The 25,577-nt window shown below is 41.1% G+C and overlaps 1 protein-coding gene across 1 annotated transcript in view; it reads right to left on the minus strand.

Annotated features, from left to right (window-relative positions):
• The window catches only part of LPCAT1 (lysophosphatidylcholine acyltransferase 1), a 61,943-nt gene extending 43,067 nt beyond the window's left edge, over positions 1–18,876 (minus strand). Inside the window, exons 1-5 of the mRNA XM_071455494.1 lie at positions 18,744–18,876; positions 12,999–13,141; positions 11,324–11,538; positions 1,558–1,670; positions 128–188 (exon numbers count right to left, since the gene is read on the minus strand). Coding sequence (XP_071311595.1) covers positions 128–188; positions 1,558–1,670; positions 11,324–11,538; positions 12,999–13,141; positions 18,744–18,860 — 649 coding nt within the window. The 5' untranslated portion in view covers positions 18,861–18,876. The remainder of the gene's footprint in view (positions 1–127; positions 189–1,557; positions 1,671–11,323; positions 11,539–12,998; positions 13,142–18,743) is intronic.
• Between the last annotated feature and the right edge of the window lie 6,701 nt (positions 18,877–25,577).

Consider the following 25,577-nt stretch of genomic DNA (forward strand, 5'->3'; position numbering starts at 1 on the left):
TCACCCTATTGCAAGGTTTTTAACTCAACTTCTGCAACAGCAAGCAAATTAAAATGCAACTGGTATTTCAGAAAATGAAGATACAAGGACATTCTGTAGAGAACAGAGAAACGAGCATAATACCTACCAGGTTTGAATGTAATTAGACAGGATCGGTTTGTACAAGTGCCCTCTGGGAATATCATTATCTTGAAGTAAAAAAAAAAGTTGACTTTTAAGAACTATTTCAATGTGAATTTATTTACAAATACATATTTTCAAAGCTGTTATTAACTGATTACAGCAAAAATGTTCTCAGGGAAAAACAGTTCAGTTAGAGTAAAAAAAAATGTTGCTGAAGATGTCAAGTAAAGTTCTACCTTAATAGGAAAAACATTTTTCTTTATCTGTGATTTTGCCTCTTTTTACCCTCCAATAATAATTCTATTTATTGGAACACTGACAATGACCAGAAACACTTGTTAAGTATGAATATTTTCACTGAAGATTTTGGTGCTAGAAAAAGTATCATAGTCTGTAGTGTACCAGAACAAAATTCCTGCTTACAGGCTAAGAAAAGAGTTATTTTCTCTTTGCTATTCCTTGGCATGTGCACAGATGCCCAAATGACAGAGACTGAAAACACCTGAACAGAATTCTAAAAAAAGGGGCAAAACCACTTAAGTTGAACCAATTCATCGGAAGAGAGAGAGTAGACTGTACAAAAACAAACAAAGCCCTCCCCCCCACACCCCAATCCATATTAGGACTAGGACTAACATTACTAGTTTTATTGCCCACTCTGTCCTAGCTTGCTTTGAAATCTAATCATCAAAGTCACAATGCAAAAGCTATAAATCACCTGTTACATTGTTTATAGCTGTTTATAACATTTTTGCAGTCCAGTAAGCAGAGGTGTACCCACTGTTAGCAGCAATAATCCCATAAAAAATATACAGTGCCCTAAACTCAAAAAACACCAAAAAACACCAGAATGCTTCAAATTTGCAAAATAATCACATGCTTCTAGGAATCTGAAATCTTATATATCATCCTTTCCTTCCCATTGCTCTCTCTCAAGGCACACTATAAATAGCCACATTTAAGGTGCAGAAAAAAGCCCTGAGCCACTTGTTCTATCCAGGTTTTCATCATGTGTTTTAACAGAGGTGGTTATTGGAACATCCAAATTTTTTGAGGTGCCTTGCCCAGCATCTTCAATAATGGCAATGCCAAAATCTTGCAAAGGGCAAGAACACACAGTACTTCCCCAGGTATTCTGCTAAGCACTTCATTTTTTTCCTTAGAGGACTTCCTCACCTGCTGTGGTCTGTCCATTTAGTCCACCTAAGAGCTGCCTAGCCATGTACTTACCCAGTTTCCCTCAAAACACAATGCAATGAGAGACAGATGAGAATCTTATATTTTATCTTCTAAAAAGAGGGGGTGGGGGAAATTTCACACACATGCACACCACCTCAAACCATCTAAAGCCACCCACAATGAAGAAAGCAAACTGCATATCCCAAGCCTGGGAATGCCAAATAGCATCTCTTACAGAGTAGCAGAATACAGTACCTGTGGCCATTTACCATCAGACTGGGCACGCCTCTTTATCTCTTCAACAGTTTTCCTGCGAGAATCCTGGTCTGACCGAGATACAAATACTGGTCGGATATATTTGATCAGAGCTGAAGAGGAGGGAAAACAAAAACATGGACCAGCCTTTATTTTTCCTTTGTTTGAAAAAGATCCCCCCCCCGACTCCATACATCCCCACTCCTCCCCCCACCACCAATTAGTCCTCTGGACAAAAATTTTTGTGAAGAAAACATGACTACTATATTACACTGCAAAACTGAATACTCAGCTGAATTATTGCAGCTTTATTGAAATATTTTCCTAAGTTTCTATGAGGAAAACAGTTTTCAAAATTTTGGCATTTTGCAGTTTTTCAGTTTTTAGAAGATCAATACATACAACACAGATAATGTAAAACATGATGGTACATATTATGCAGTTTTCCAAAGCAATGCAGCAGTGGCTGTCCATAGGCCATTTCCTCCCTCCACAAAAATCAAAGTCTATAGCCACTCCCAAACCAGCAAAGCAGCAGGAATCTCCCTGCTACCAAAGTGCTTGTAAAAGACATCCTCTCAGTCAAACTCTCTCTCTCTTTAAAACTTTTGTCTTCCATGACAGTTCAGCTCCACTAAAGGTACAGCACCCAGGATATTATATACACTGATGTTTTTTTTTGTGAAGAATCAGTGTCAACAGAAAAGGCATGCTCATTTTCTCAGTTGTCACTTGTTTGCCTGTTCCTCATACCAGATGAATTAGATCTCAGACATCCTCTTTCTGGCTCAGTGGGAAACCTCTTGTATGTAGCCAGACACAAAATGAACATGAGCAAAAAATCAGAAATCAATCCACAAGATACTCTCAATGCATGTCTGTCACAAAGACACCAAAGAACACTTTCAAAATAATAAGAAGCCCATACAGCTCTTTTGCAGTGTCCAAAAGCACTACAAGAGAAGCACCTTCAAATATAGTGCTCCATGCCTTTATTTAAGCAGGTTGTCTTCCAAAACCTTTTAATAATTTTTGTATCATGTAATCTTACTTGAAGGTTCAAGAGTCACTAGAACATCAGCTATTCTACTTGCCTCAAGTACAGTTTTCATTTTTCCAGCCACTGTGAGAAGAGTTCACTGACACTGTATAATCTGCTTTTGTCAGGGATAGACTTGCTACATTAACGGATCAGCCAGTGCTTAAAGTGTGAAGGAAAAAACAGTGTAAGGAATTACAGCCCTGTACTCAGCAGAAGCTGCTGGTTATGGTGTTATCCCACTGGAAGTTTAGCCACTAACTCACCAAAATCCTACAATTCTGAAGGTTCTGAGAAACTAATCTGTCAAACCTTACAGCAAGTTCCCAAACATTCAGCCAGCCTCTGAAATATTACTTTTATCCCCCAAGTTGCCACAGCTCAGGAGACAGTATATCAGAAAAGTTACTTTACCCCTGTATTTTTCCTACATGCCTGTTCTCAGACAATATCTATAGAACAATGCTTGTCAGGGGAGCAAAGATCATCTTTGGCCAGCTGGGGTTACTGTCATGGTGAGGTAAAAACAAACAAAGATGCCCCAAAATAAACCACAAAAAGACTAACACACAAAGAATAGGGGGGAAAAAACCCCAGAAACACAGAACAAGCAATAAAAATAACAAGGGAAACCATACTTGTTATCATAATTGTTTTCTTCTTAGTGATCCTACTCCTGAGTTTGCCCCCCTGTTGCAATTTACTGCTCCATAGCAAAAACATTACAAAGTAAAGGAAAGCAAAAGATCTAACATCCCCAGCCTTGACTTGGAAGCTTCTTTTACATTAGGCCCAAATGACAGAATTTAGGTTACTTCAGGCCAAAGAATGAATAAGATAATTCCAGAACTCCCAGGCTCTTTTCTGAGGACATGCTGCAAGCAGGGTCTTATTCATCACACGTGAAATTAAGCAAGCAGACAGATTTTTCTTCAGGCAATGTGACAGAAAACATGAGACTATACTTAGGTCATCAGTATCTGAGAACTGTACAGGCAAGATGGGCAAACCTGGGAGCTTTACTGTTACAACCTCCTCAAAAGCAAGCTACTGTAATGTTACTAAGCTCCAGAGGACACCAGGTGAGCTACCTTACAAATGACCAGCACCACAAACAGCAACACACCTCTGTGCAAAGAAAAATTACTCTGGTATGCTGAAAGACAGAGGCAACTGAGAGCTTCCTATGGATTTGTCCTGCCTGTTGAATTAGCCTATTAGGGTAGTTACATTAGCCTTACTTCCTTAGACATTGGACTAAAAAGGATGACAGAATTCTTGTTTTAATATTAAACAGAAACTGAAGATCCTGTGAGACACCAGCTACCAGGCCATAGTGGTTAAGTCCAACACTTTAAGTGAACTTGAAACTCTCAGCCATCAGTAAAAAACTGAAAATACGCACCAAGGGAAGGCTAACTTTTACTTTTCTTAACCACTTCTGAAAACAGAGCACAAGGCTACACAGACATTTACTTTCATCACGTATTTTCACGTTCAGTAAACACACAAATCTGAAAATTCAAAGGCTGTATCAAGTTGACCTGTGCAAGTAAGTCAGGAGCAGGGTCAAAGGTCTGTAAAGAAAAGCTGAAAAACATACCAAATAGGCAACCAAGATGAGATTGTGGTCAGAAGTCAAGTTGAAACACAGGGAAACAGTACCTAAGGTAGTGTGTGATGCAAGGAATAGGCAGGACTAGGGCAAAGTCAGGCCAGAAGTGAAAGCATAAAATGTTTCAGACAGCTGGCATGCTGAGCAACTAAAGGAAACAAGCAGAACTCTGCAACATGTTCAATAAACAGAACATAATCATATCCCTCTCTGCTCAGCTATTTAACTGTCCAAGACTGGCTGTAACCAGATAGTGAAGACCACACCTCAAGTGTTCAGAGATTCTGAAAAATGGGCTTGCCCAGCTCCTCTCACTCCATTAAAACCACCCTTGAATTATCAAATCTAGTGGGCAGTGACAGAGAATCCGTCAATTCACAAAATTGATCTTGAGTGTCACTATTCTAGCTTTTTCTCTAGCAGTGTCAGTCCCATTTCATCTAGTCCCTCATTCCAAATTTCAGATCATACAAGGAGTCCTGAGGACATTGACATGCTGTATTCTACCTTCTTAGGCAGGCATTTAATATGCAATTTAAATAATGCTGCCAGTAAATCGTTAAAACCTCTGCCTCTCAGGGCAGCCAGAATGCCACAGATATTCTAACCAACTGAAAGTTCCTTGAAACAGCCTTTTTAAAGAGAACCTGCAAAAACTCAGTATTGCTTTAATTAATAGCAGGGTGGCAGCTCCAACTGATTTCAGAACCATAACTCCCATGCAATCAATTTCAGCACCAGCACAATGCATAAACAGAACCCATCTTTTTTCCTGATAAGTTGAACACATACAGTTGGTGTCTTTAAACTTAGGATAACAGCAGGGAAAAAATTATTTCCCATCTCTCTTGGTAGGCAGGTATGTGTGAGGAAACCTTGTTTCAATTCAAGACACCAAGTGATAACAGAAAGCAGCAGAAAGTACTGTAGCAAACCATTTATACCGGCAACATCACCCCTGGTTCTACAAGGCACCAGAGAACACACAAAGCTATGGAACACACACAGGGAACTACAAACAATTCTTCTAAAAGGTATGGATACACACATTTTTGAGTGGGCAGTTAGATTTTCACCACTGTGGAATCAGCAACAAACAAAGTGACAGCTGCAAAAGCAGAGAATGCTGAAGTTGAGGCTTTCACTTCATCTCTCTCCTAAACAACACAAAACCCCACCACTACATTCTCCTGACAATTCAGGAGAATCCTACAGAGGCAGCACAACTGGCTCTGCTTCCTTTAACACTGCAGGTAAGCTGTACAAGTTGCCTGCAGTGGGATATCCACTTACAGTATTTACTCCACAGCTTTTTTCTAGTATGGAAAAATACAGTTATTTTTCTACTAACAGTCACCAGGTTGCACATTTGGTACTTAGGGGTACAAAACCCATGAAGGATAAAGGTTGAAAAGCTCTATCTTGGACTTAGTTTTCAAGAGTTGCCATACTCAAATGTACACGCTCACACAGTTCTGAACTTACAATTTTTTAATGAAGTAACATCTAATATGAAAACTTCTCTTTTCTGCAGAGAAAAGAAGAAATCTGTAAGAGGCTCAAAAGTATTCTGAAAGTTATAGGGGAAGAAAACCATTAAGGTTTTCTTACAATTACTTCCTGTGTATACAGAGACCTCAAAAATTGAAAAACTCAAGAAACATACACACACCAAATACACAAAGTTGTATCAATGCACAAAACTTAATTCAACCAAAATTAGGATCTTTTGCACTTGGAATTACATTGTTCTTACAAAAGAAGTGTTATTATAGTCATGATACTCTATAAGAGATTTGTAAAGCTGGTGGTAGTATCTTATTTTATATACAAACTTACATATAATATATATACTTATTTGACTCAAGTCTGAATCAACCACTGAAGACAGATGTATATGAAGAAAACGTCTCCAAGTTTGACTAAATGCTTAGCAGATGGACCACCTGACTGCAGGCATGCCAAGTATTCATGGCATTAATGAATGGCAGGCAGCATTAATGGGAAAGTTCTTCTCCCTGCTTCCAAAGAGAAAGGCAGGAAACAATGCAGCCTATAGGACAAGGAAAGGTCAGCAGTGGGAAGTAAATATTGGTGTCCTATTTAGCTTTAGCAGAAGGAAGTTGTGGTATTTAGGTGGTCTTTCCAAACGTAACCCACTTCCTTTAAGGACTCCTTGAGGGACAAAGACTTCTTTTTTATCTCAGAGACACCTGCAGCAACACCTGTATGAGGACATGATTTTATGTTTTAGCTTTCTGCTGCCAATCTAAAAAGCATTTAAGGCAGGCAGCAGTATTGGTTTGAAGGTTTCCTATATACTGCAGTTTGTAACTTCAATAAATTATATTAATGAGTGATGGTGGTTTAAAAGCATTCCAGTAGCAGTTTAAATGAGAAGCAATTTTTACAGAATTTTCCAGGACTCCAAGCCAAATGATAAACACATACCTATAACACACAGGTGACAATGCAAGTATTTTAAATCTCTCTGAGAGAGCTTCTGTGAGACTGAAATCTTGCAGGACCATCTGGGTGCCCACAGTCTGAAGGAAACATTGAATTTTGAAACAGAGGGTTTTAAAGGAGAAGATGAAATGGAAAAGCTTGGCAACAACTTCAAGATGCTGTTCAGAAATGGGGAGCTCAAGTGTGTACTCAAGGCAGGCTACAATGCCAACACAGCATAGGATGTTGGCATTCATCCTGGTAACCTCAGCGTTCAAGCCCCTGATTTACAGTGTATAAAAGAGAAGAAATCTGTCACCTTAGAACAGATTTTTCCATAAGGAGTTTAAGGACTGTTTTAGTTAGTCTCCTAAGTGTTTAAATGTGGGATTCCCACAGAAGAACTATGGGGTTACCACAGTTCTCTTCCTTGTGTTGTATGGAAGGGGTGGGGAGGCACTTAGGATTCAGGACTAAAGGATTAGGTTGCACAACAGGGCTGGTGGGTAATTTGGCACCTTCTAAGTTTTGAGATGAAAACATAGCCAGCTACCCAAGCATAAATGCTTTCCCCTGAGTTACTTTCATCTTTTAGTCATGATGCTTGAGAAAGGCCTATAATGCACTTTCAAAAAATGAGCTTGAACAAAATTTCATGAGTTTACTAGGTGTGAAAAAAACCATCTACAACAGAACTGATAGTTTTATAGCACTGCATGATTCTCCCTTTCTCTGTAGCTCTGCTGTGTTCTGCCAAACACAAATTACCTCCTTCCCCCTTATAAACTTAAGGTAACATATCATCCTGTACATTTCACAGGTACCAATTCCCTCTCTTTCAGAGAGCGGTGTTAGAGATATTGAGAAGTTGCCTAAAGTTTAAATTAACTTTTCACTTATATTTAGTTTCTAAAAGTTCAGGCCACTGAAAATGGTCAAATCATAAAAGTGGTCAGAAGTCCCCATCAATTCATATTTACTGATATATTCCTTGTCCTTCTTACTGAAGCATTTCTGCAGCAGGACCAATCACTGCAGCAATGAAAAACTACTGTCATCCAGGTTGCTTCAACTGCCAAAAATAAGACAGTGAACTATTCAAAATTTATGCACAAACCTTGTCCTGACTTGAAGTGGGATTCAGCAGACAAAACAGGGATGTTTAAGGATCTGTACTGATAAATTGATCTGACTTCTTCAGACCATGTAAGGTATAACAGAATCCTACATGTCATTTTCCCACTGTAAGACTGAAGTGGTCCAGCAAAGTTCACATCTCCAATCTACCAAAACTCTGGCAAGTCATTGTACAGAAACATTCATCTTCCTTCAACATCATGACATATTCCATCTGTTTGGCATTCTCTACTTTCCAGATACTGGGTTGTTTTTTTAATGATCATTGAAATACTGTTTATATTTGGGCAAGCAGTTCCTCCCCAGAGTTTGTTAACCTTGTGTGTGTGCCAAATGGATAATTTTCTTCACTACTGACCACTGACTGAAGAGTTCATAACTCTTCTCCCAAAACCAATGAGCATTTTAAAATCTGGTTTTCTTTGTTTTCCTTAAAAGGATGAAGATATCTGTAAGAGTCACAAGACACAAGTCTGCTTTTGAAACTGGACTTTGCAAACCAGGAGAGCTGCCTTCAAGTTAGACAGCAATAAAACCCTCATACACATACAGTTGTGGAGTACTTCCAATCCCATAAAGAACAGGCTTTTAATCATCTGGACTTTCAAGTGGATCAGAAGCTTAATATTCCATGACTGACTAACAAAGAGTACAATAATATAGGCAGCTGTTCCAGAAACCTATTAAAATGCTTGCAGAACCAATCTTAGTAACCATTTAGCAATCAGATCAATTTGTGCCTGCTAAAGCACCTGATCCCTCTGGTATACAGTGTACAATGTCTTAATAAACACTGTCATTACATCAAAAGGCCATTTATTTATATCATACTTGAATATACAGGATGAAGATGTACTCTTCACCCAAAGTCCTCATCCTTGGAAGTTATCTTTAAATTTCCTCTGCCACTTCATCTTTTACATATTTAAGTCTGCTCAGATACTTAAATTAATGTACTTTATTCAAAGCTTCCCAGAAGATTCAGAACAACCATTCACAAGAGTCAAGAGATAACAAGTTTAGGAACATCAGTGACTGGCTCCAAAACCTTATTGAAGATAGTATACCAAGCTTGCAGGACTTACAAAACTAAAGAACATAGAACATGATTCTGACCTCTCTGGGATAAATTCTGGATGAATGTCTAGAGTGTTGACAATCCACCAGGCAATCCAACAAAAACATGAGCACATTATCACATAAGAACAAGAGAAATATAAGTGGTCCAAGAACATGAAATGTATTTTTTTATGTGTGTGCATGTAGAGAGGTGTAAATAACATTTGGATTAAAATAATAAGCAAAGGAGAGGATAGTCAGCACTATCTGCTTCACAGAAAACTTCTCAAAGCAGTAAAAGAGATTAAAAAAAAATCACTTTTACTGGAATTAGTTTTTAAGCCAAAGTAATCAATACAGTGATTACTACCTCTCTGTTAAGGTCCATTTACCTAAAGAACACAAACTACTGTAATTAATGTTGCTCATATAGAAGTCCACCCCTAAAAACAAAAATGGTTTTTCAACTCTCAATCCCAGTTACGACTTTTGGTATGCCTCACTTCTGTGGCATTTTTGTGAACATTTCACAAGTGACTACGTAACTTCTGTGGTTGCACAGCATACAGCAAATGCAGCTATACAAGACAAAACATTCATTTATATGACTGCACTGTACATTCCAATAATATTCCATCAAATCACTACATGTTCTCTTTTTCTGTAACTGGTTGTACTCACATATGAACTAAATGAAGTGAATAATTTTTAAAATGCACTGCAGGAAGTCTAGACTTTCAACGGAATCCTGTAAACGTCACCTCAAAATTAAATTAGATATTTAGAAAATAATTTGATCTTCTTAATACACATATATTTGTGTTACATTCAGGGGAACTACCATCTCCATATCCCTACAGATTCTCCTGGTTCCCACTGACTCTACTACGTGGGATACCTCAGTAGCCACTATAGCACTGTCAAATGCCATTCAGCCATTCTCCCACTGCAGTAGCACAACATGGACTGGAGTTACCCCATTTAATTCGGGTCCTCCAGACAGATCACCTTCAAATCAAAGGGAGCTCCACACAGACTACATTTATTTTGCTGAGCCAGCAATTATTAAACAGTCAACTGAGTCACCTGAGAAAGAAGATAAATCAGCCCCTGCTTCTATGTCTGGACTGCTCCTAATGCCCAAGTTGGCCTGGATACACCTGTGCTGTACAAGACTGCCAACATGCTGTCTCACAACAGTATCTTCTTTCAGTACTGAACAAGGGAGTTCAGTTTCTTTTTGTTTTCACAGTGTTGTTTGCATACACTTGTTTTCAGAAACACATGTCTGCATGCACCCTTTTCCTTTTTTTTCAAAGCATCTATTCATTTTTACATAGATTTTTCACTGCCACAAATTTCTAAATGCCATTAGTAAGATATTTAATGAAAGTAAGATGCAACTACAGATCTGGCCTGAATTTTACCTCATTCAGGCAGACCCTTACATGACAAGATTCCTTAAATGAAACTTCCATAGCCAACCGCTCCCTCTTTGTGGCCATGTCTCACTTCTGGTTTTGAATGTGACCTTAAAAACACATTGTCTAATTAAATTTTAGAAGGATGTCAGAACCAACAGCCTAATTTCACTTAGTTGCAAAGAAGCTCAAAGCTTTTGTTTAGACTTTTACATTTAAGAGTCCTATCTGTGGCCAAAGTAAAATCTTTTGTCACTTTTGTATTACCCATAAAAATCTACACAATGAGAGACAGGGATATTCTTTGAACTTTGCTGGTCACTAGACACAAGATGGTGGGTTTCTCCAAAATGCTTCCACACAGGCTTTGGTTAGAAGTCCACAAGCCCAAAAGATTACACAATTTTTTGCCTGTCACAACTGCACCAAAAATCACCAAAAATTTGAGGTGTCCCTCAAATATTTTTGAGAACATATATGAATAATTCCAAAGACAGTATTCAAGCACTACTGACTCAGGCATCTGCTTTTGTCATGACTAAACCCAAGTGCACACCAATCTGCTCTTGTGCTCATCTCTCACACTCTGCCTGAAACAAACTTATTGATGTGTGAAGGATTAGCAGCACTCCCTCAAGGCAGGGTAGTGTTCAGAGCAGACCACATTCCTAAAACACATTTCTGGGAGGGCACCCCAACTCGCACCAAGTATTTGTAGACTTTCTCTCTAGCAACAGTCTTTGCTTCCATAGCTCCATCCTAATTTGCTTTTCCATCTGGCAGGTCTTAGAATGTTACAAGTTCACTGCAAATTAAACCATAAGTTTTGATGGGATTCGACTTCAGAGAAAGTAGAAAAAAAGCCATTCCCCTCCTGCCCCAATTTCTTCTGTTGGTATTCAGAGTTGACTAGTTAGGAAAATTTGCTATAATAAACGGTCAGAATATTTTTTTTTTCTGTTTCAATCCTTCTCATACACAGCCAGTGAACTTCCTAAGCAATCTTTTTTAAATTGTTCTTGAAAAATTAAGTATCTACCAACTTACTTCCCCAAACAGGAATATCTTTGCTTTCTGCCTTCATCACAATGGAGGCGAAGGTCATGGTTACTGGAATGGCATCAAAGTAGGAAGAATGGGGAGCCACCGTTAATATCGCTGCTTCTGCTGGCAATGCCCGTCTGCCTTTTACATTTATCCAGTGGAATCCACCAGCAAGCCACATCATTCTCATTATTGCCTTCAGCAAAATATCCACTATCCTGTAAAGAGTTGGGAAAACAGTTATGGTGCCACAGGAACACCTTAAAATAATAAAATTAAAAATTACATGCATGACAAAAGTTCAGATAGGATATAATGCTTAAAACAGAGCTGGAGCACTGCACATACTTTGTTCTTCTCTTTCTCAGCTGATTTAAAACCACTTTTTAGGTAAGATACTGTTCAGCTTCATTTATACATGAACACTAATTCATTCTAGTCTCCAAGATCATCATTTAGTTCATCATTAATTTCAATTCGGACTACACAATGCCTAATAAGGTTTTCTAAAAAGCTCTAATAAATTCAGTCCCAAAATATGCTATTAGGATATTGCCAGAATGCACTTACCCTGGTTCTTGGTTTCAAGTTTACCCAAGCAAAACAGGACAAATATAGGGCAGAAATTCTCAAATACAGGGAAGCCTACAGGATACATATGCGAGGTCTGGAAATATTTTCCTTTCTTCCCTTTCCCCATCTTCTCCTGAAGTGATTTGGATTTTTGTTTCTTATGGATTTTTTTTCTTTTTGGTGGGGTGGAGAAGGTTTTTTTTGTGGAGTTTTGTTTGTCTTTTTAAATTGTCTGACAGTTATGAAAAGAGAAACTTTGAATCAACAGAGTACAAAAATTGAACACCACAAATTGTAACACTTACAGGGATTGGAGGCTGGAGAGCAGGGTAACACTGAAAATTGGAATTAATGAGGAAGGAGAATCTAAAAAGATTCAAAATAACTGTATGCAAGACTGAAGGCAGCCAATTATTCCATTAGTTATTGTATTGATATCACTCCAAATGAAATGTAAAGTGGTTCTCAACCTCCTTCCCTCCTGTGATGCAAAACACAATCAGCTTCCTTCATGCTAATGCCAGCTCCTAATTTTAACGTTGTCTATAGAAAAGGTGATACACCCCTCCTTTCCTGCTCCTCAAATGGCAGTTTTCATGGATGGGAGGACTACCTTAATTAGCATTGCAATATCAAAGCAACCACAGACTTTCAATAAGCACCAAAGTATGGGCAAGCCCTCGGGGAATCAACACAAGTTTTGTCAGTTCATCACAGGGTAGAAGACAGTGAGGTGAAGCAGTTTAAAACAACAATTTAGAATATGAAATCTGGGCACATTCCATAGAGTCAATCTTCATAACCAGAAGTTGACATTACAGGAATAAATGCAATGGAAGATGCCACAATAAAGCTTCACACTAGCTCCTCAATAAAGATAAGAAGCCAGAGATTACCAGTGTAATTCTTGGACCACCCGGCAAATCAAAGAGTTGAGGCATTTCTAGTTTCCCAGCTGAGGAAAGTGTTTAATAATTTTTATATTTTTCTTTTGAAGGGAAAAGTACATCTCTGAGACAGGTAAAAGGTATTTCCCATCTCCTCTATTCTGAACTGCTGAACTTTATAATGATCCTCTCAGTATTTCACCACACCAGTGACTCACTTTCGCCACCAGGAGAGGGGCTTTTCAAGCTCTTGCTCGTCAGATCCCATTGAAGCAATGAACGCAAAAGGCCAGGCCAGCAACATCATAAAAGCAGCAAAAAAGAGTCGGATAGGAAACAGAGTCAAGGTCATGAAGGCAATCTGCAAAATAAAAATAGTAATAAAAAACTATTATTCCAACACAATTTCAGACTGAAAAGGTCAGTGATTCCTAGAAACTGATACCATTTCTTAACTTAAAAGTATCTTATGGTAGAAACAGCGGAATACCATTCAGTTCCGGGTATGCCAGATAAGGGTAAAAAAAGCACACTTTTCAATATCACAATAGCTGGGCAAGGATGAGTAACAATGCATAAGGTGCTGTCTCACGTTGTGCTTATCTGATGCATCTCCAGGCTGCTGTGGAAAGATTAATTCATATTCTTCTCTTCCCCAATGCAGATCTAGTCATCATGCAGCTCACTCTCCACTTCCTCTCACTTCCCAAAACAGCTCAACAACCAACTCACTCTGTAGGTGCACAAATCTGTAAATCTAGGGTAGGTGCAAGGAACACACAGCAGGAGATACCACTCCAAGATACCACTTTCAAGCCCTAAGCTACCAGCCCACTGCAGCTGGATTTTATAGCGCTGGTTCAGGCTGGCACCATCATCTCATAACAACCACAATCTCATTCTCCAGAAGAGGATTCCAGTCCCTATGGAGACTCTGCTTTAGTTTGCAGAACTGACAGAAAAAGGAATTTTTTTTCTTAGATAGGCTAGTTTCCCAGATGAAGCAGTAAAACTTCACCCACTACAATTGTCAGATAAGCACCAAAGTTACACCAACTCACACAACTCTGCATCCACAGACAAGACCACCATGCCTGTCAGCAAATAAAGGAGCATTCTGGAGATGAGAGCAGCTGCCTTCTAAGTTTCTAAAATGAGAAGGACCAGCTGCTAAGAAATAAGTGAAGTAAAATGCAGGTGAGGACACAGACCTTTGGGATTCACACCTCCTCCTCCCTCCCTCCCTCCCTGTCTTCTCCTAGTTGAGGGCAAAGCTGAATGGCAGGTGACTGGTAGTGAAGTACTCCATCCCTTGACACTCTGTACCAAAGATCATTTTAGTTCCATGTCACAGATTGAAAGCAGAAGTTGTATCCATAATGCCATAAAAGATGGCATAGATGTGCAGAAAAGGCTTTTTGGTCTTCCAGAGACAGCAGGGATAGTAATGGCCAGCAAAAGCAAATGTACAGGGTCTGGCTGTGACACCAGCCTGTTTTTAGCAGGCAGTAGTGAGCAGAGTACCTGCTCACACAAGAAATTTGGCTGGAGAGAAAAATATGTCTACCTCTTGAAGAAGGCTAGGAATTAAGAAAGGTGTTAACATTTGAAAAGTAGCTCAGTCTGTGTCTACGTTCAGATATCCTCTCAGGTAAGAAAGCTTCTATCCTGTAAAACCTATGTACAGCAAGTGTCAGTGTCAGACAGAAAAGGAGAAGATCCTGTCCCCACTGGCCACTGCCAGAGACCAGAACGCAGGAGACATACACTCTGGCTCTGACCTTATGTGGACACTATTTTGGTGATCACATTCCTACATATTTGGGATGTTCATAGAGACATGTCTTCCATTAAAATTATGAATTCTGTTTGGCAACAAGTAATGTGTGAACACCTGTGTTTTGAGATACATTTAAAAAACTCTAAAGGTCTGTCTGGAGTTGTACTTTGAGGGGCTCAGCTCACGACCAAAGAAATCTCAAGAGAGGGTTGACGACAGCTTATTTACCATTTGCTGGTCGACAGCATCCAACTTAGTTTTTCAGAAGCTGCAGTGTATACTGTGAAAGACCTATGGACAGCTTGTAATGGAAGGCTGCTCTGGGAAACTGATCTCCATTCTTCCATCAGAAGGGCTTAAATCTGATGTAAGGCAAGTCACTTAAACGAAATAGGTATCATATGTTCCCCTTGTTTAGAGGGATTGCATTCAGATTTAAGTATGACCTCACAATGAAGGTACAAAATATGAACTCAAGTTTCAAGTTCACCAAAATATCTGGTCCTATGTACCTAAGCACTGAGCAAGAAAATCACAGAGTACCCTTGTTTCTACTTAGGTTTGTTTCCTGTCTTGAAAACCATGCACAAGGAAGCTAAAAAAAAATGCAACTTGGAAATTACCAATCCCATAAGAAACATCACTAAAACCAGTTTATTGCCAACAAAATGTCCATGACTTGCTACAAAGTAGCAGTCACAACAATGAGAAAGGAAATACTATTTGACACAGTAGATGTTTTGATTTTTCTTTTACACTTATCAGATAGAAATTACATCTTACACTTATACCTCCTCAGTATTATCACCCCTATAGCTCAACTCACCAAAGATGGCAGTGCAGGAGCTAGGAATTAATCCCTCAACCATTCTCTCACTACCCACTTCCCCACTCTGCAAGTTCCCCAGCAGACACATCCATGGAGATAAATACAGCAGGATATATTTTCCTGTGCAGCTAAGCCAATCTAACAGATCGCTGCTGTGAAAGAGTGGTCCTGGCTCACTCTCTCCTCAATCCTCCCCCTGAGTCAGCTCTAGCACTTATGTGAGCCACCAATGAGCCAATATAGCTCATTAGTGAGAAAAAACACAGCCATCCCAGCAAAAGAAAATAATCAGAACACAAAAACACAATGATATGCTGGTTTAATGAGCCAAATCAGCTCACCAAGGCACCAAATGAACACCAGCACTGGTGAAATAAAAGGGCCAGAAACACTGGAAGAAAGGAAAATGGCATTGTATTATGTTTTGAAGCAGCAGGAAAAAAAGCTACAGATGCTTACTGACAGCTCCAGTAATGCTTCTGCCTGCTCTGCAGTGGTAATAGGAATCGAGAGCTTGGACTTACATGACAGGTGCCCAGAAGACGTTAGCATGAACAAAATCCATGGTTAATAAAACCATGTCTGTCTTTCTCATAGAAAGAATATTTTTATTATAGCACTGAAATAAAACAGGTAGCTTCAAGAATGACCCCTGCTGTCACCCTCAGATCAGAGTAAAATAGCCATAATTTCTACTGATGAGACTCTGTTCTGAAACAGCCTTACTGCTTTTATGCTCTTGTAATCTCCCAGTTTTTATAAAGTCAATGAAAGATGACGTGAACAGTTCCTTGATGGCCAAAAGGATTTCTCTGTACTGTTGTTCTTTCTCCCTGTGGTTGTTTTACCCTCTCACTTTCTACCTTTCTTTCACTCCCACAGTCTCAGGCTGGAACATGCTAAAAAGCATCTACTTCCGAGCTGCATTGATGAATAAAAAAGCTAATCTAACCTCTTGCAGAGCACAGGACGAGGTTGTAGCGAAGATAATGGGGCTATCTGGCACACCATCAGCAACAGACACCAGACCGTGGGACAAAGCAGTCTTGCCTCCCAGTCCCCTGGGCTTCCTACTTAGTGTAGCTACATTCCTACCCTTCCTCGATAGCCTGTGCAATCCCAGGAACCCCCGACAGATTCTCAGGACAGACAGAAAAGTCTGTGACACAGTGCAAGCCTGCAGCTGAACAGGAAGTGAGTTCAGCTGCAATAGTTCACACCGAGTGCTCAGTAGCCCTCCAAGGCTGTTCGGAGGAGAATTCTCACTTCTGTAATTCACCTGGGGAGCGCTTCTTCTCAACTGGAGCAGTTCCACAGCTCTGCTTTAACAGCTTCTGCCTCAAGCACAACTTTTAATCAGTGAAGAGGCTGCAAAAGCATGACTAAGCCAAAGGAAAAAATCTTCTGTATTGCAGCTTATGGACTTTTTCCTGCATAAAACTGCAACAGTAAGGCTGAAGGAAGGTTGGGTTAAAGAACTCTGTGCTGCTGTATATCAGTAACAGACTGCTCACTTAAAAAGCAAGTGAGACACAGTCTGGTGAGGAGAATGATCCTTTGGCCTGTGCACTGTGACAAACTACAGCGGTTTGAACACATCTCCTCATCTTCACTGAAAACAAATCCTTGAAATCCATTGGCAAAGCTCACATCTCATACCTAGGAACAGGGCAGCCCACGCAGAAAGCAGGGGTGTTCTACAACCAGTCACTTCCCTGACACAGCACCTCAAGGTCTGTCAGGACTAATATCAGATCAGCAATGCTAGTAGCTCCTATGAGACTCAATACTGCAAAAACTGTCAAACAGAGTCTGCTCTCCTCTCCCAGCAGCATTTTAAAATTTTTTTATAAATAACCAAGCAGAAAGCAACATTAGTTGTTATAACTGGAGACAATCCTAGTCCCTATGAACATCTGCTGTCTTTGCTTCTCTCTGCTGCCTGAAAGACTTCTACCTCATTAACTGCATTAATCATGACTTCAGGAACAAAGTATGGTTTGGAAAGGACAGGAAATCTTTACAACTGTGCAATTTATTGAGGAAGCTCTAGATAAAAACTAAATGAAGTAGATGACACAAACCATTTCTCCACTTTCCAGTTCAAGCAAGAATTTATGAGCAACCACTGAATACATACTGGGCAACTTAATAAAAAGTGGAAACCTTTTCTGCTTGAGTGTATTATAAATTCCTGGGCTGGCCGATAAGTAACATGAGGCACATTCTGATGTTTTTCAAGTCAGGCCATATATATATCTTGTGTTAAGCATCTGGGCAGCAACAGGGCAGTGCAACAACTAACTTCATTCAAATGCAAATCAAAGCTGGATCTAAAGCGCCTTGACCCAAGAGGTTCAATATTAGTGAATCATAATTTTCAATGTTAACAGGTACTGAAGGCTGTCAGGCTCCCAAAACAACAGCACTATGAAGCATTACAGTGATGGAAGTGGCAGAAATGGCCAGCCCCTCATTAGGTGAGCCTCTGACGGTATTTCTTTCTCCAGCCAGTGACCCAGATCTTACCGAAAGCCTAAGACAAGGGCCATGCCCTCTGAATACCGAACCACTTACTGCTCACCGTGCGAGGCGAGGCAGAGGCACGGCAGGGGGAAAAAAAACCCTAAAATCAAACAATGAAATAAAAAGCCACGCAACTGCAAATTTGCATTTTAATACCGTCTCCTGTAGTCTCACCGCTACCTGCACAATACAATACATAAATTACGCCGCAGGGACTATTTACCCAGGGGCAAACTTCAGCCGCACCGGGATGCCTCGGCCCAGGTTAATACCTACCTTAACTTGACGGTGAAAAAGAGCGGCTCCTAAGGGCTGCTCCCTCATCCCCGTTTAAAAAAAAAAAAAAACAAAAAACAAAAAACAAAAGAACAAAAACCCCACAAAAAAAAAAAAACCACACAAAAAAACCTCCCCACCAGAAAAACCGAAAAAACTCCTAAATCTCAAAACGCCAAGAAAACCCATAAAAAGACCCCCAAAACATACAAACAAAAAACACCAACAGATTTTTTTTTTTTCCTTCGCAGAGGGCATGGGAGCACAAGTTGAGGCGCACGCCCCGCACTAGAGCATCACGGCCGCCCCCAGACTCCCTCCCTCCCTGCCGCCCGCCCGCCCGGCCCGGCCACGGCCGCCCCCGGCCGCCGCCTCGCACACGCCCAGCACCGCCCGCTGCCCGGCTCCGCGGCTCACAAAGCACCGCCGGCACGGAGCGGAGCCCCCGCCCGCCGCAGGACTCGGCCCGGCAGCCGGTGCGCCGCGGGGGACGCGCGGAAGGCGGCGGCGGCGGCGGTGAGGAAGGGCGGCCCGGCGGCCGCACGCCCCTACCTTGGCTTTCTGCAGGGGGCTGAAGCGCAGCTGGTGCACGAAGGGGCTCCGCGGCGGCGGCCCGCGCTCCCGGCTGCCGCCCGCGCAGCATCCCCGGCCGCGGCTGCTCAACTTCATGGCGGGGCAGGACGACGGGAGGACGCGGCGCGGGAGAGGGCGCGGGCTCTGCGCGGAAGCGGCCGCCGGTCCCGGGTAGCGGCGGCGGGCGGGAGCGCGGAGTGCGGGCGGCACCGGCGGCCGGAGCGCTCCCCGCTGAACGCCGGCCCCCGCCCTCCCGGCCGCCCGCGCATGCGCCCTGCGCGCCGGCAGCAGCGGCTCGGCTGCGCGCCGGTTTCCGCGTCGGGTGGGAATGGGAAGCGCCTGGGAATGGGAAGCGCCGGCGGCGGCGGGGTGGGCGCGCACCCTCCCGCCCTCCTTCCCTCCGCCCACCTACCCACCCTCGGAGCGTCCCCCTCGGGCATGCCGGGAGCGCGGCCCCGCCCGGCCGCATGAGGGGCGCCGGCCACCCGCGCCCGGGGGCCGCGGCGGCGCCGCATCCCCCGCGGCTGGAGGGGGAGTGTGGCGGGGGCGGCCCCGGGGAGCTGCCGCCACCGCTGCGCAGGTGCTGGCACCTCAACCGAACCCCGAACGGGGGCTCCGCTGGGTGTACGGCAGCCGAGGGGAATTCAGAGAAAAAGGGGAACGCTCCGGGCTGGAGACGGGTGTGAGGTGCCGCAGCTCTAACGGAGCGCGCGTCGGTGGGGCTGGATGGGCACCGCCGCCGTAGCTGGGAGAAGCCAGGTGTGCTGCTGGCATCACGTGGCTGGAATTGGTGAGGTCCGTGGGGAAAGCTCTGTTCCAAGCAAACCTAGACAGTTTTTAATGAAGTCTGGCTAATTTGCACCGTGGGATCTTGACAGAGTTGGCTGAGGAAGTAGCTGAGTTTGGGGTTTAATAAATCTTAAAATGAAAAGTAAGTTATTAAGAAGTAAAGACAATCGTTCGTGTTCTGTCCATTTTCAAAAGACCAAGCTGGGTGTCCCGTACTGTTCTTTACTGTTTTAACATAAACCACAGGCAAAACATTAGAAAAATAAACAAGAGAGATAAGCTTATCTCTTGATAAGGAGATGAGTAAGATATCCTTAGTGTCAATCACCTCGATCACCTCGACTTATTTAACAATTCTGATAGCCTTATTCAGTAACACAGGTAGATTGATAAAAGTAATTGTAGAAACATGGCTTCTGTTTTTAGTCTAGTAGGCTTAGAACTGCAAAATGGTCTCGGAGTCCTTTGGTTAATACCATATGTACTTCTAATGACTAATGCTGTTGAATGGTCAATGTGTTAAATAGAGAAATAGTTTTGAACTTCTGAAAGATCAGAAGAGTTTTTGGAGGCTAGTCTTCATGGTTTTGAGGTGTGCAAGTTTCTGCAGGCTCAGCATTTTCAAGATTTTTATCAGAGATCCAAGATGAACTCACTGTTAATGAAATCTGTGCATGTGCTAAATGGTAACTTAGTAAACTACTGTGAGAGCAACTGCAATGTCATCTGGACTGCTTAATAAAATTAACACTTTCAAACAGCCAAATGTGCAGGCCAAATTTACTGCCAAATTTTTCAGGATTACAAGCCATGCCTCTGGAATGAGAGCTTATGTCTTAGAAAAAATTGCCTAAAAATCATGTCAAGCAAGCTGTTTTGGATAAGGAACGACATGTCCAGTCTGACTGTTGGATGTACTAGCAGCATTACAGTGTGTATTAATGGGAACTGAGAGTAGAACAAGGTGTGTAGCTCTTGACATTAAAGATCAAGTGGTGCAGGAAAGACCTGGCAGAACATTGTAGTACTGGAGAAAGTCTCTTATAATGATTATGTTCTGAACCCATTATCAATTTGTCAAATAGATCTGCAAGATTTGCTGTGCTTAAGTTTTTTTAAATAGTAGAAGGGAACAAAAAAAAAAATCAGTGGTCAGGAGCTGAGATAATGTAATGCAAATGTAGTGGTTTTAATCAAAAACAAGCTTCTTGGCTCAGTTTGGGGTTGGTAGCAAGACTTACTGGCCTATGGTCAGAGTATGTGATCCAATGATCCCTTTTAACCTTAAACTCTCTGAAGTATTTTAGCTGCATTCCAAACAATTTGGCTGCCCTCACCTTTTTTCCCTCTCCAGTGACTTCAAGCCGGTTGCTGGTTCAGCCATACGGGGCTGATTTCAGTAATGAATGACAGATTTTTTGCAGAATGAAGGAGAGACTCTAACAGGACCCACATGCCATGTAGCCAGGGAGTTCAATGCAGCTTCCCTCAGGGCTCTTCAGGCTCTTCAGCCAGGAAGAGCTGTCCTGCAGGTCAGCAGGGAGGAGGTGGTGGCCACTGGCTCCCCAGCACATGGCCTGTCAGAGCGCTCCAGTACGTGCTCTTCTTCCCCATCTGGTAGCTGTAGGACACAATGAGGGTACTGGAATGGGTACAGCTCTGAGATGTAATCGGGCTTATTAATTTCTGCTGGTTGTGTTCTATTTGTTTTCTAAAGCCAGCTTCCAAAAATGATTTATTATTATTATTTGTATTCACTTTGGGTATTTGTAGCGTCTTCCTCAGTTATAAACCCTAATAAAGTGTTAGGCACCTGCCTGGTCCTTTGGCTCTTAAACCTTTGCTGTTAGAGCGCTTGTTCTGTATTACGGAGTGAATGAGCAGTATTCTAACTTTTTATAACTGCTTTCATGGGTTTAGTCAATTATTTTCTAATTAGCACATTAACACCTGACAAGAGTTTCCAGGAGACTTGGTAGTTATATAGAACTGATTTGTTCTGTAGGGATAATATAGCCTCTAAAACAAGCTAGGAGATGGTTATCAAATTACAATTCATGGAATATGTACATATATGAACTACTAGGATGTTAAGGGGTGCTTTCCTGGTTTCTGGTTCTCATTTGTTTTCTTCAAAATTCTGATGTGATCAGTGTAACTGAAGACAGATAACTTTAAAAATGTACAACCTAGCAGTCTTAAACTTTTAGGAATGTGTTTCCCTATCTCTGTAGTCCCTTTAATCTGAAATTGTAAAAAGATGAATGTAAGCTCTGTTTCTTGTGTAATAAAATCTGAGCAGTGAAGGAACTGAGCATGAGCCCCGGAAGAGGGGCAATCCCATGGCAGGACTTGAATGGGAAAGGCAGGCTAGGAATCTGGAAGCAGACCAGTTTGGCATGTGATAAAGAGAGGGGTGAAGGGACCAGCCTACATGGCAGGGCAGAGTCAGCCACACACAACAGAACTGCTTACTTGGTAGTGAACTGGAAAATTTATTTGAATCCTTCCAGTGACACATGATAAAAAACTTGCTCCTGGAATTTTATTATATGACCCTAGGAAGATGGGCTTAAGACTCTGCAAGCATGGACAAAAAAGGGGCAGTATTTTATAATACACAGAACCATGGAATTATTTAAAAATGTGGATCATTTTTGTGAATTAATTTGATGCTTGAATAAAGTATGTCTGTAGTATTGGAGTTTGATTGCTACTTTTTTGTGCAAATCACTAAAGAGGCATAACTGTGCTGTGGCTTTCAAGGCTGGCATGTGCTACATTACTCAGTAATGCAGGCTTATAAGGACATAAGGAGAGGTGATGAATTTATTGCAGGATTTATGGAATCTACCTTACAGCACAAGAGGTGTGATACATTATGTTGGATGTAAGTGTATTGTGAATTGGAAAAGGAAATGTTGAAGCTGACTATCGTGAGAACAAATTGCAGTAAGCTTTCAAATAACCTCCTCAGGGAAACTGTGGAACCTGAAACCATTAAAATGAGACTGCACAACCATCTAAGAGCCATTCCACCCTGAAAAAGCTCTAATTGGTCCTTTCTGTCATTCATTTATATGATTTATAGGGAGCTGTATAAATAAGAGGACTCATGCATAAAAAGCATACAAATATTATGAAATCTGCTTCTGTGAACCTTGAAGTAGGAAAAGGAGTATTCCATATTTAACAGCTAAACTGAAGTGGTTTTCTCAAAAATAAATCAAAGAGGTGTTCATAAAAAGCAAATATATTGACCGCAGCCCTGAACTTTATTTCAAAATTTTTAAAAAAACTATTGCCTAGGAAAAGTCCTTGCTTTGATTTTTATGATGGTCCTTCACCTTGATGGCTATTTGGTAGAATCAGCTGATACCTATTCAAGCATGATTCTGGTACACTTCCACCCTTAAAACAATTTTTCTACAGTTGATTTCACATGTTCTGTAGGGGTATTTTTCTTTATCTTTCTTATTTTTTCCCTTATGGCTTTCGTCATAAATCTATTTTATGTTTAAACTAGGAAAGGTTTTAAAAATATTTGATAAAAAAAGTATTTTATGGAGGGAAAAATTAATGTTGAATTACTAGAAGTAGTACAAATTTTTGCAATGAAAATGCACGAACATTTTTCTTCTGCTTTGTGAAGAAACACAGAATCCATCTGACTTTCTTGAATCAGAAAAGGAATGGCTGGAGTTAGTGGCAGGTCTATGGGAAGAAGAGCAGTTTCTTGCTTTGATAGTTAAAAAAAAAGACCTCCCTCATTCAGAAATTATTAGAAAACATAGCTTAACATAATTCAGAGTTTTCAAGAAATAATTGTTTTCTTAATACCTATGTTTTACCTCAGGATTCACAGTATTATAGTTCACACATGACCTTGGCTTTAGCATCGCAAAGAAACTCTTTAGATCCCCTCCAATGATGGCCTCTCAGTAGAGGGGCAGGAGCAGGCTGATGTTTTGAGTGGTACAGACTCTGACAGGTGCTGAGTTCTCCACACTTGGTGGACAAACCCTGCTCCTGCACACTATTGGAAATACCCAGCCTTATGAGAGTGAGGGAATTTAGGGTACAGTGTGTGCTGATTTCATCCTTTCCCCATGGAGGAAAAGAAATTTTGGTCAGCAGGAGCTTTGCTCACCTCATTCAAAGGCTTATTTAAGACTGTGGAAGAAATTGCTGTGCCATTTGAGATCTGCCTCATACTTGATCAATTGATCAATAGTATCCCAGTTTGTCCCATGTATTTTATTTCTCTCTTATTTTTTTAAACTGAAACACAGAACAAAGAGTCCATACTAGTTCTGATAATATCTCAGAGACATTTAAAAATATTTGGTTTTTACAGATGGTTTGGATCTAGAATGAACTTCTCTCAGTTCCTACTTGGAAAACCACATCCTTGTAAATAGCTACACACACAAGGTTTTGAAAACAGAGCCCAGTTAAAGGGAACTAGGTACAAAATAAAGTAAAAAATATTTTCAGTGCTTCACTATGATTGTAGCCATCTATATATGTGTTCATTTCTTTCTCATGTTCATATACCTTCTCCCTTTTCTCTCTCTCAATGTTTTGGGTAAAAACATTTTATGTTTCTAATTCTGTCAGGAAAGTGCAGTACTCAGGAGATGGAAAAGTATGCCCTTGATATAAGATAATCTTGGGAGGGAATGAAATCCTTGACTTACCTGTGCTTTCTCAGGTACAGCTGTCATTTGCAAGTAGACTGTACATGCTTACCAAATTCTACAGATGCACTTGTGCTCAAAAGAAGGAGTATTTCTCTGCCCCCATGTAAATCCCATGGCCAGATATATAGCAGCTAAAGCTCCATGACTGTCATGATCATTTCTGCAAGTTAGGATACTAAGTAAATACTTCCCGTCTTCCAGGTCACATTATACGAAGTAGATAAGAACATCTAAAGTTTCCTGAATACTCCACTTGTGTCTTTGTGCAAATATTGCAATATCTTATGAAAATACCTTTTGAATTCCAACACATTTGAGCTGTAGTTTGCACTTGTTCTCTTCCACCTGCTTCCTAAGATTTCTCATTTCTAAGTTATTGTACTTATTTACAAAAGTTTAGTATTAGGCAACCTTTATTTAAAGAGAACTACATTAACATTATTCAGAACAGGAGGAAAATGGTATCCAAAGATTTATTTTTGGAAGCTTTGTTCATTATTCACATCACAAATAGTAATAGAGATTGCTGATAAGATGAATCAAATTCATATAAATGATATCACCAGAAGCAGCCTTCATGAAATTAATACCACGATTCAATTGCATTCAGTACTGTTTTCCAATCACATGAATTCTTAATTTTTCTGAAATAGTGTGATATTTAATATGTTTTAAATATTTATTTACTATAAGCTAATAACAGTGGCTAAATATGCAAAGCATAATATACAAACATATTATGCTTTTGGAAGTGCAGATAGGATGAGCTGCCAAAAGATCCCTGGGCAAAATTGTCCGGATTCAATCTGCTGCCTTGGATTTTAGGAAGGCAAAATCACAGCCTGAAGCCATAAGAAGCCCATATGGGAGTCACAGTGGTGCCAGCAGCCTTATGCCCAGCTCATGCTCCTGCCCCTGCCAGCTCCCTGGCAGCTGCAGCCCTCAGATGGAGCAGGGCAAGGCAGAAACAGGCATCCATATCTTCCATACCTGTATACTCCTTTTTCTCTGCTGGCAAAAGGAGTGTGTGTGTGTGTGGATGTTGCTGGGGAGAGCAGGGCTGCGCTAGCTGCTCTCCAAATACTGATGGATGTACAGATCTTCTGTGGGGTCAGTAAAATCCAGGGATCGGGAAAAAATACAAAATGCGGCTGTGCCGCAGTGAGTGTTTTTGGCTTCCACAAGTAAGAACCACAAAAGGCTGTGCCTGTATGTCTGCAAGTGAGGATAGCCCAGAGGCAGGACAGGACACAGGGTCAGCAGACAGTGTAGCCTGGAGAACCAAGTAGGATGATGAAGAACTGCCAAATACAGATACATT

The sequence above is a fragment of the Agelaius tricolor genome, unplaced genomic scaffold, assembly GCF_023055355.1.
Source record: "Agelaius tricolor isolate 1412-34295 unplaced genomic scaffold, bAgeTri1.0.p SCAF_2, whole genome shotgun sequence".
Lineage (NCBI taxonomy): Eukaryota > Metazoa > Chordata > Aves > Passeriformes > Icteridae > Agelaius > Agelaius tricolor.